General features: G+C 44.2%; 1 protein-coding gene across 1 annotated transcript in view; it reads right to left on the reverse strand.

The window, feature by feature from the left end:
- ELP3 (elongator acetyltransferase complex subunit 3) overlaps positions 1–9,263 on the reverse strand; it is a 105,399-nt gene extending 96,136 nt beyond the window's left edge. Inside the window, exons 1-4 of the mRNA XM_063422917.1 lie at positions 9,156–9,263; positions 8,596–8,695; positions 5,344–5,482; positions 1,340–1,410 (exon numbers count right to left, since the gene is read on the reverse strand). Of these exons, the coding sequence (XP_063278987.1) occupies positions 1,340–1,410; positions 5,344–5,482; positions 8,596–8,695; positions 9,156–9,183 (338 nt within the window). The 5' untranslated portion in view covers positions 9,184–9,263. The remainder of the gene's footprint in view (positions 1–1,339; positions 1,411–5,343; positions 5,483–8,595; positions 8,696–9,155) is intronic.
- Positions 9,264–11,268: the final 2,005 nt, after the last annotated feature.

Genomic DNA, 11,268 nt, shown 5'->3' on the forward strand with positions numbered 1-11,268 from the left:
GCCTCCGGGGGGAAAGGTGAGGGAGCATCCAGGGGATTTTCCTGAGGGAGCAGATCCTGGATAATCCATTCATTTCCTGCTTCATAAAATTAATTACAAATGAATCATCAAATCATTAATTTTGCTGGGCTAATTAATTTGTGCAGCCCAGGCATGGAATTACTTGGGACAGCTCAGAGGAGCCAAAACAAAACTGGAGTGAAATTCCAGATATTCTCTAAATTAAATTTAGATATCTGGAATAATGATATCTGGAATAATAAATAGATATCTGGAATAATAAATATCTGGAATAATCCTTCAATTAAAATCCCTAAAACTTAATTTTTTAATCACCAGCTGATGGGAGCTTATTAAAAATATTTTAAGAACATTTTCCAAGCACTTTTTCTATTCTGGATTCAATTGGCAATTCCCATTTTTTATTCCCTATTTCCTTCATGGGACAAGATTTCAATCACTGAGGTGACAACAGACAAAATTCCAATTTAAATGGAATTTATGACAGGGAATGTTTGGGAATAAAGGAAGATCAGACCTCAGAGTGAAGGGAATGGAAATGGGGGAGGGAATTCAAGGAAAGCCACGATCCTGCTCTTTAATTGGAATAAAAATGATAAATAAAGATAAAAATAAAGATGATTCCAGGAGATTTTGGCGGCTCCCCGGCGTTCCAGACACATCAGGGACACAATTATTTATTAATAATCACAATTAATAATCAGGAGGGTGGGGATCCAATATGGAACGGGAGGAGAAGGAGGAAAAGGTGGAAAAAAAGGAGGTTTGGGATGGGAAAAAAGGGAAGGTTTGGGGTGGGAGGGATGCACAGGGCTGCTCCTGCAGGGCTGGGTTTATCCAGGAATGCTGGAAAAATGAAATTTTGGGTGTTGGGAAGGATGGAAAAACCCCCCGGATCCGTGTCCCAGTGTCACATCCACAGGGATTTTCAATCCCAGCAGGGCTGGGTTTATCCAGGAATGCTGGAAAAATTAAATTTTGGGTGGTGGGAAGGATGGAAAAGCCCCTGGATCCGTGTCCCAGTGTCACATCCGCAGGGATTTTCAATCCCAGCTCCAGCACTGCCCAAATTCCAGGATTTGCTCCCAAAATCCACCCTGAACCCCCCCTGGAGCAACTCCAGGCCATTCCCTCTTATCCTGCCCTCACTCCCCTGGAGCAGAGCCCACCTGGGAACCCCAAAATGGGAAAAATTCCCATTTTTTCCAGGCTGAGCCCCTTCCCCAGCTGTCCCCAAAGCCCTCAGGGATCCCTCCTGCCCCACATCTGGCACATCTGGCACATCTGGCACATCTGGCCCACATCTGGCCCTACTCACACGCAGATGTTGCCCGTGAAGTTGATGTGGGGGCACCGGTGGGGTTTGCACATCACGGCCACCACGGCGATCTGCCGGAGGAAAAACGGGAATTACCCCTGGAATTATCAATGGAATTACCCCTGGAATTAACCCTGGAATTACCTCTGGAAATACCTCTGGAATGAGATCTCAGGAATTACCTCTGGAATTACCCCTGGAATTAACCCTGGAATTACCTCTGGAATTACCCCTGGAATTACCCCTGGAATTACCCCTGGAATTACCTCTGGAAATACCTCTGGAATTACCTCTGGAAATACCTCTGGAATTACCTCTGGAATTACCTCTGGAATTACCCCTGGAATTACCCCTGGAATTACCTCTGGAATTACCCCTGGAATTACCTCTGGAATTACCCCTGGAATTACCCCTGGAATTACCTCTGGAATTATCCCTGGAATTAACCCTGGAATTACTCCTGGAATTACCTCTGGAATTACCCCTGGAATTACCCCTGGAATTACCTCTGGAATTACCTCTGGAATTACCCCTGGAATTACCTCCGGAATTACCCCTGGAATTACCCCTGGAATTACCTCTGGAATTACCCCCGGAATTACCTCTGGAATTACCCCCAGAATTACCTCTGGAATTATCTCTGGAATTACCTCTGGAATTACCCCTGGAATTACCTCTGGAATTACCTCAGGAATTACCCCTGGAATTACCCCTGGAATTACCCCTGGAATTATCTCTGGAATTACCCCTGGAATTACCTCTGCAATTACCTCTGGAATTACCCCTGGAATTACCCCTGGAATTATCCCTGGAGTTACCCCTGGAATTACCCCTGGAATTATCTCTGGAATTACCCCCAGAATTACCCCTGGAATTATCCCTGGATCGACCCCTGGAATTATCCCTGGAGTTACCTCTGGAATTACCCCCAGAATTACCTCTGGAATTACCTCTGGAATTACCCCTGGAATTACCCCTGGAATTACCTCTGGAATTACCCCTGGAATTACCTCTGGAATTACCTCTGGAATTACCCCTGGAATTACCTCTGGAATTACCCCTGGAATTACCCCCAGAATTACCCCTGGAATTACCCCTGGAATTATCCCTGGAATTACCCCTGGAATTACCCCTGGAATTACCTCTGGAATTACCCCTGGAATTACCTCTGGAATTACCCCCAGAATTACCCCTGGAATTACCTCTGGAATTACCCCTGGAATTACCCCCAGAATTACCCCTGGAATTATCCCTGGAATTATCCCTGGAGTTACCCCTGGAATTACCTCTGGAATTACCCCTGGAATTACCTCTGGAATTACCCCTGGAATTACCTCTGGAATTACCCCTGGAATTATCCCTGGAATTACACCTGGAATTACCTCTGGAATTACCCCTGGAATTACCCCTGGAATTATCCCTGGAATTACCCCTGGAATTACCCCTGGAATGAGATCCCTGAGGGGCTGCCGGGGATGGGGGGCACAGAACAACCCGTGGGGGTTGAATTTTGGGGTCAAACAGCCACGGGAGAAGCCCCAAGGGGAAAACAAAACCGGCACGAAATAGGAGCCGTTAATTAATCCTGTTAATTGTGATTTGATGTTGTCACGTTTCGGTGGGAATTGGGTTTGGGAAGGGAAGAATTGGGTGGATTCAGGGTGAATTTGGGTCTGATGTGAAGAATTCGGTGTTTTCAGGGTGAATTTGGGTCCGGTATGAAGAATTAGGTGGATTTGGGGTAAATTGAGGTCTGATATAAAGAATTATCCAGTTTCAGTGGAAATTGGGGTCTGATATGAAGAATTCAGTGGTTTCAGTGTAAATTTGGGTCTGATATAAAATAATTCAGTGGTTTCTGTATAAATTCGGGTCTGATACAAAGAATTAGGTAATTTCAGGGTAAATTGGGGTCTGATATAAAGAATTATCCAGTTTCAGTGGAAATTGGGGTCTGATATGAAGAATTCAGTGGTTTCTGTATAAATTCGGGTCTGATACAAAGAATTAGGTAATTTCAGGGTAAATTGGGGTCTGATATGAAGAATTGGGTGATTTCAATGTAAATTTGGGTCTCATATGAAGAATTAGGTGGATTCAGGATAAATTGGGGTGTGATACAAATAATTAGTTGCATTTAGTGTAAATTGGGCTCCTGAGGTGAAGAATTAGGTGGATTCACTGTAAATTTGGGTCTGATACGTAGAATTAGGTGGTTTCTGTATAAATCGGGGTCTGATATGAAGAACTGGGTGATTTCAATATAAATTGGGGTCTGATAGAAAAGAATTCAGTGGTTTCTGTATAAATTTGAGTCTGATATGAAAAGTTAGGTGGATTAAGGATAAATTGGGGTCTGATACGAAGAATTAGGTGGATTAAGTGTAAATTCAGGTCTGATATAAAGAATTAGATAATTTCAGTGTAAATTGGGGGCTGATATGAAGAATTTAAGTGGTTTCAATGTAAATTAGGGTCTGATATGAAGAATTAGATGGTCTCAGTGTAATCAGTCTGATGAAAAATTGGGCAGTTTCAGTATAAATTTTTTTCTGATATGAAGAATTACATGTATTCAGTATAAATTGGGGTCTGATATGAAGAATTAGGTGGTTTCAATGTAAATTGGAGTCTGACATGAAGGATTGAGTATTTCAGGGTAAATTGGGGTCTGATACAAAGAATTATCCAATTTCAGTGGAAATTGGGGTCTGATATAAAGAATTAGGTTGTTTCAGTGTAAATTGGGGTGTGATGTAAAGAATTAGGTGGATTTGGTGTAAATTTGGCTCCTGATATAAAGAATTCAGTGGTTTCAGTATAAATTTGGGTCTGATACAAAGAATTAGATGGTTTCAATGTAAATTGGGGTCTGATACAAAGAATTAGGTGGTTTCAATGTAAATTTGGGTCTGATACAAAGAATTAGGTGGTTTCAGTTCAAATAGAGTCTGATATGAAGAACTGGGTAGATTCAGGGGAAATTTGGCTCCTGATCTGAAGAATTCGGTGGTTTCTGTATAAATTTCACTCTGATATGAAGAATTAGGTAGATTCAGGATAAATTGGGGTCTGATATGAAGAATTGGGTGATTTCAATGTAAATTGGGGTCTGATATAAAAGAATTGAGTGGTTTCAGTGTAAATTGGAGTTTGATACAAAGAATTCGGTGGTTTCTGTATAAATTTGAGTCTGGTATGAACAATTAGGTAATTACAGGGTAAATCAGTGTCTGAGACGAAGAATTAGGTGGTTTCAGTGTAAATCAGAGTCTGATATGAAGAACTGGGCAGATTCAGGGTAAATTGGGGTCTGATAAGAAGAATTAGATGAATTCAGGGTAAATTTGGCTCCTGATGTGAAGAATTGGGTGGACTAAGTGTAAATTTGGGTCTGATAAAAAGATTTAGGTAATTTCAGTGTAAATTGGGCTCCTGGTGTGAAGAATTAGGTAAATTCAGGGTAAATTTGGCTCCTGGTGTGCAGAATCAGGTGCTTTACCCTGAACTGGATGAATTCCTCTGCCCAAAAGACCCACAGTGACACGGACACATCCCCCCTATTCCCTCAGGGAATCCCAGGACCCTGTGAGCTGCAAGGACCTGAAATCCCACCCCAGCACCATCAACCACCCCGGGCTGCTCCAGCTTTTCCCTGGACACCTCCAAGGAAGAGAGAAACCTCCAAAGAGAGAAACCTCCAAGGAAAAGAGAAACCTCCAAGGAAGAGAGAAACCTCCAAGGAAGAGAGAAACCTCCAAAGAGAGAAACCTCCAAGGAAGAGAGAAACCTCCAAGGAAGAGAGAAACCTCCAAGGAAGAGAGAAACCTCCAAGAGAAACCTCCAAGGAAGAGGAAACTCCCCCCAGACTCTTCCCACCTCCCCCCAGACTCTTCCCAACGCCACGAGGTGTCCCTAACCCGGATTTTGGGCAGGAATGACCCCAAATTTTGGGATGGTAACAGGGAGGGCAGGGGAGGGAGGGAGGCCGGGCCGTGCCTCACCCCGCTGGCCGTCCTGACGGGCTTGGCCTTGAGCTTGGGCAGCAGAACCTTCCGGAACTGCGGCGGCACGGCGGCGATGATGTCCACGAGCCGCGGCTGCGCCCGCAGCCCGTACCTGGCCGACGTCCTGGTCTTCAGCCTGCCACCAAAAACGGCACAAAATCACCAAAAACGGCAAAAATCACCCGAAATCTCCAGCCCTCCCTGCTGCCAGCTCCACTCAGAGCCAGCAGGATCCTCCAGGTAAGAGCAATAAAAGCAAACAAGCCTTAAAACGGCAGAAATCAACTCAAAACCGCGATGGGTTTTTATTTTTAGTTTTGTTTTCAGAGACAATTTAATTCCTTAATTAATGGAATTAAATTAATTAATTTAATTACACGCCCAGCCTGCAGCTTAGCTCATCCTCAAGGCAATTCCTGGCAGGGAAAAGAAAGTTTGCAGTTGGGTCAAAAAAGTGGGAAAATGGGAATTTGGGTTTTATTACTCCACGGAAATTAAGGAGGAAGAAATTGCTGTGAACAGCAAATTCAGGTTTTTCTCCACATAAATAAGGGAGGAAAAAATTCCAGTAAATAATAAATTCAGGTTTTCCTTGTCCACATAAATTTAGGAGGAAGAAATTCCTGTAAATAACAAATTCAGGTTTTCCTACTCCACATAAATAAAGGAGGAAAAAATTCCAGTAAACAACAGATTAGGGTTTTATTACTCCACATAAATTAAGAAATTTCTGTAAACAGCAAATTCAGGTTTTGCTCCACATAAATAAAGGAGAAAAAAATTCCAATAAATAACAAATTTAGGTTTTCTTCCTTCACATAAATCAAGGAAGAAGAAATTCCAGTAAATAACAAATTCATTTTTTTATTTTTTATTTAGTTTTATTACTCTACATAAATTAAGAAATTCCTGTAAACAATAAATTCAGGTTTTCTTAATCCACATAAATTGAGAAATTACTGTAAATAACAAATTCAGGGTTTTTTTCTCCACATAAATCAAGGAAGAAAAAATTCCAGTAAACAACAAATTCAGGTTTTGCTTCTCCACATAAATAAAGGAGGAAAAAAATCCAAGAAATAACAAATTTAGGCTTTCTTCCTCCACATAAATCAAGGAAGAAGAAATTCCTGTAAATAACAAATTCAGGTTTTCTTCCTCCACATAAATTTAGGAGGAAGAAATTCGTGTAAATAACAAATTCAGGTTTTATTACTCTACATAAATAAAGAAATTCCTGTAAACAACAAATTCAGGTTTTCCTACTCCACACAAATAAAAGAGGAAAAACTTTCTGTGAACAATAAATTCAGGTTTTCTTAATCCACATAAATTAAGAAATTCCTGTAAACAACAAATTCAGGTTTTCCTCCTCCATAAATCCCAAGGAAAAAGAAGTTTCTCTACACACATTTTGATCTGACACTGAAATAATCTGATTTGAGTTGAAATAACCTGATTTGGGTTGAAATAACCTGATTTAGGCTGAAACAATCTGATTTGGGCTGAAATAACCTGATTTGGGTTGAAATAACCTGATTTAGGCTGAAATAACCTGATTTAATGTTATTTCTGTATTAATGTTTCCTTTCCCAGGTGGATTTGGGAGCACCGAGGGATGGACACAGAGGTGGGGGAGGGAAAATAAAATAACGGGCAAAGGAGAATTTTGTGGGGTTTTCATCAATCCCACCCATGTGAGCCCGGAATTTACAGCTCCCGGTGCTTTAGTCACCCGAAAATGACCCAAAAATGGCCCAAAAATGGCCCAAAAATGGCCCGAAAATGACCCGAAAATGGCCCGGAAATGGCCCAAAAATGGCCTGAAAATGGCCCAAAAATGGCCTGGAAATGGCCAGAAAATGATCCAAAAATGGCCCGAAATTGACCCGAAATTGATCCAAAAATGGCCCGAAAATGTCCCGAAAATGACCCAAAAATGACCGGAAAATGGCCCAAGAATGACCCGAAAATTGCCCGAAAATTACCCAAAAATGGCCTGGAAATGACCTGAAAATGGCCCGAAAATGACCCAAAAATGGCCTGGAAATGACCTGAAAATGGCCCGAAAATGAGCCGAAAATGGTCCAGAATGGTCCGAAATGCCTGGAAATGGCCTGAAAATGACCCAAAATGACTTGAAATGACCTGAAAATGGCCCGAGAATGGCCCGAAAATGGCTCGAAAATGACCCAAAAATGGCTCGAAAATGGCCTGAAAATGACCCGAGAATGACCTGAAAATGGCCTGAAAATGGCCCGAAAATGGCCGAAAAATGACCCAAAAATGGCTAGAAAATGGCATGAAAATGACCCGAGAATGGCCCGAAAATGGCCCGAAATTGACCCGAAATTGATCCAAAAATGGCCCGAAAATGTCCCCAAAATGGCCCGGAAATGGCCCAAAAGTGGCCCAAAATTGATCCAAAAATGGCCCAAAAATGGCCCGAAAATGGCCCAAGAATGGCCCGAAAATGGCGTGAAAATGGCCCGAAAATGGCGTGAAAATGGCCCGAAAATGACCCGAGAATGGCCCGAAAATGGCCTGAAAATGGCCCGAAAATGACCTGAAAATGGCCCGAAAATGGCGTGAAAATGGCCCGAAAATGACCCGAGAATGGCCCAAAAGTGACACGAAAGTGACCCGAAAATGACCTGAAAATGACCCGAAAATCTCCCTGAAAATGTCCCTGAAAATGACCCGAAAATGACGCGAAAATGACCCGAAAATGGCTCGAAATGACCCGAAAATGGCTGAAAATGACCCAAAAATGGCCCAAAAATGGCCTGAAAATGGCCCGAAAATTGCCCAAGAATGGCCCAAAAATGGCCCGAAAATGGCCCAAAAATGGCCCAAAAATGGCCTGAAAATGTCCCTGAAAATGACCCGAAAATTGCCCAAGAATGGCCCGAAAATGGCTGAAAATGACCCAAAAATGGCCCAAAAATGACCCAAAAATGGCCCGAAAATGGCCCAAGAATGGCCCAAAAATGGCCCAAAAATGGCCCGAAAATGGCCCGAAAATGGCCCGAAAATGACCTGAAAATGGCCCAAAAATGGCCCGAGAATGACCTGAAAATGAGACGAAAATGGCCCGAAAATGACCCGGAAAAGGCACAGAAAATGACCCAAAAATGCCCTGAGAATGACCCAATAATGGCCCAAAAATGACCCAAAAATGGCCCAAAAAAGCCCTGAAAATGCCCCTAAGATGCCCGAAAATGCCCCGAAGCGCGCGGGGTCTCTCACTTGTTCAGGTCCTCGTCCCTGCCCTGCTCGTGCGCCTCCAGCAGCTGCCGGATGATGTCGGCGATGGTCACCACCATCAGCTCGGCCTGGCTCGGCTCCCCTGCGCCAGAAACACGGGAAAAAACACAAAAAGACAAATTAAAAACAGAATCACAGGTTGTGCTGCCTGGGAGGGTGGGGATGGTTCAGGGGGAAAAGCGCTGCGAGCCCGAGCACCCCCAAGGCCACCGCTGATCGTGTCCCCAAGAGCCACATCCAGGGGGATTTTAACCCCTCCAGGGATGGGGGCTCCAGCACCGCCCTGGGCAGCCGTGCCGGGGCTGGACGGGTCTCTGAGGGAGGAAATTCCTCTTAAAATCCGCCCCAAACCTTTCCCGGCGCGGTTCGAGCCCGTTTCCCCTCACGCTGTCCCCGTTCCCTGGGACCGCCCCCCCCGGGGGTCAGGAGTCCCGCTGAGCCTCCTTTTCTCCCTCCCTCGCCCGTCCCCACGCTCCGCTCCCTCTCCCGGACACGCTCCAGCCCCTCAGGTTTTTCTCTCTTTTTTTTATTTTTATTTTTACCTTTCCCGTTTTTCCTTTTCTGCTTCATCCCGGCGGATCCCGCGGCCTGGCTCGCCGTAAAGCGACACTGGCCCGCGCTGTCGCGAAAGCGCCGTAAAGCGCAGTGCCGCACACGGGGGGTGCAGTTCCGCCGCCAACCACCGGAGGGCGCCCGGACCGCGAGGGAACGGGACGGGGTTTTGGGGGAAAATCGCGGTTTTTTGGGAAAACCACGGATTTTAGGGGGGTTTAAGGGGCGTCCAGGGGTTTGGGAGAGGGAGTTTGGGGTCCTCTGGTCCCCCTGCCCCTGTTATCCTCGCTGAAATGCTGGGCTGGATGGTGTTTGTGGGAAATTGCGGTGTCAGAGCCGCCTGAATCAAGGAATCAATCATGGAATCAATCAAGGAATCAATCATGGAATCAATCAAGGAATCAATCATGGAATCAATCAAGGAATCAATCATGGAATTAATCAAGGAATTAATCATGGAATCAACCAAGGAATCAATTAAGGAATCAATCATGGAATCAATCAAGGAATCAATCATGGAATCAATCAAGGAATTAATCATGGAATCAACCAAGGAATCAATTAAGGAATCAATTAAGGAATCAAGCAAGGAATCAATTAAGGAATCAATCAAGGAATCAATCAAGGAATCAATCATGGAATCAATCAAGGAATCAATCATGGAATCAATCAAGGAATCAATCATGGAATCAATCGTGGAATGAGTCAAGGAATCAGTCATGGAATCAGTCAAGGAATCAATCAAGGAATCAATAATTGAATCAATTAAGGAATCAATCATGGATTCAATCAAGGAATCAATAATTGAATCAATCAAGGAATCAATCATGGAATCAATCAAGGAATCAATCAAGGAATCAATCATGGAATCAACCAAGGAATCAATCATGGAATCAATCAAGGAATCAATCATGGAATCAATCAAGGAATCAATAAAGGAATCAGTCAAGGAATCAATCAAGGAATCAATCATGGAATCAATCAAGGAATCAATCATGGAATCATGGAATGAGGGAATCGAGGAATCAGGGAATCGCAGGATCACTAAATCAGGCTGCTCTTACAGCTGATGATTAGAAGGGGACAATTTATGAAATTCCCAGTAGTGGGATCATCCTATTTCCCCGTTAAAATCCAGATTTTCCCCAGGATCTTGTTCCCAAATTCCTGCTTGTGCTGGGATCCACCCTGAGGGATCCCACACCGCAGCCCCTCAGCGCTAGATGGTAGCAAAGCATCGGCTGGAGGAGGAAAAAAAGATGCCAATTTTTGATTAAAATTCCCTGTAGTGAGATCATCCTATTTCCCTGTTAAAATCCAGATTTTCCCCAGGATCTTGTTCCCAAATTCCCGCTTGTGCTGGGATCTGCCCTGGGTTCCACAGGGACCTGAGGAGGCTGCGGCCCCTCAGCACTAGAGGGTACCAAAGCATCGGCTGGAGAAGGAAAAAACTATTTCAGTTTCTCATGGAGATTCCCAGGAGTGGGATCATCCTATTTCCCTGTTAAAATCCGGATTTTTTCCCAGGATCTTGTTCCCAAAATCCTGCTTGTGCTGGGATCCGCCCTGAGGGATCCCACACCGCAGCCCCTCAGTGCTAGAGGGTAGCAAAGCCTGGGCTGGAGGAGGAAAAACGATTTCAATTTCTGATTGAAATTCCCAGGAGTGAGATCATCCTATTTCCCTGTTAAAATCCCTTTTTTTTTTTTTCCCCCGGGGTCTTGTTCCCAAATTCCCGCTTGTGCTGGGATCCGCCCTGAGGGATCCCACACCGCAGCCCCTCAGTGCCAGATGGTAGCAAAGCATCGGCTGGAGGAAGAAAAACTATTTCAATTTCTGATTGAAATTCTCTGTAGTGGGATCATCCTATTTCCCTGTTAAAATCCGAATTTTCCCCAGGATCTTGTTCCCAAATTCCTGCTTGTGTTGGGATCCGCCCTGAGGGATCCCAAACGGAGCTGAGGAGGCTGCGGCCCCTCAGTGCTGGAGGGTAGCAAAGCATCGGCTGGAGGAGGAAAAAAACTATTTCAGTTTCTCATGGAGATTCCCAGTAGTGGGATCATCCTATTTCCCTGTTAAAATCCGGATTTTTTCCCAGGATCT

Source organism: Prinia subflava, chromosome 2 (assembly GCF_021018805.1).
Source record: "Prinia subflava isolate CZ2003 ecotype Zambia chromosome 2, Cam_Psub_1.2, whole genome shotgun sequence".
Classification (NCBI taxonomy): domain Eukaryota; kingdom Metazoa; phylum Chordata; class Aves; order Passeriformes; family Cisticolidae; genus Prinia; species Prinia subflava.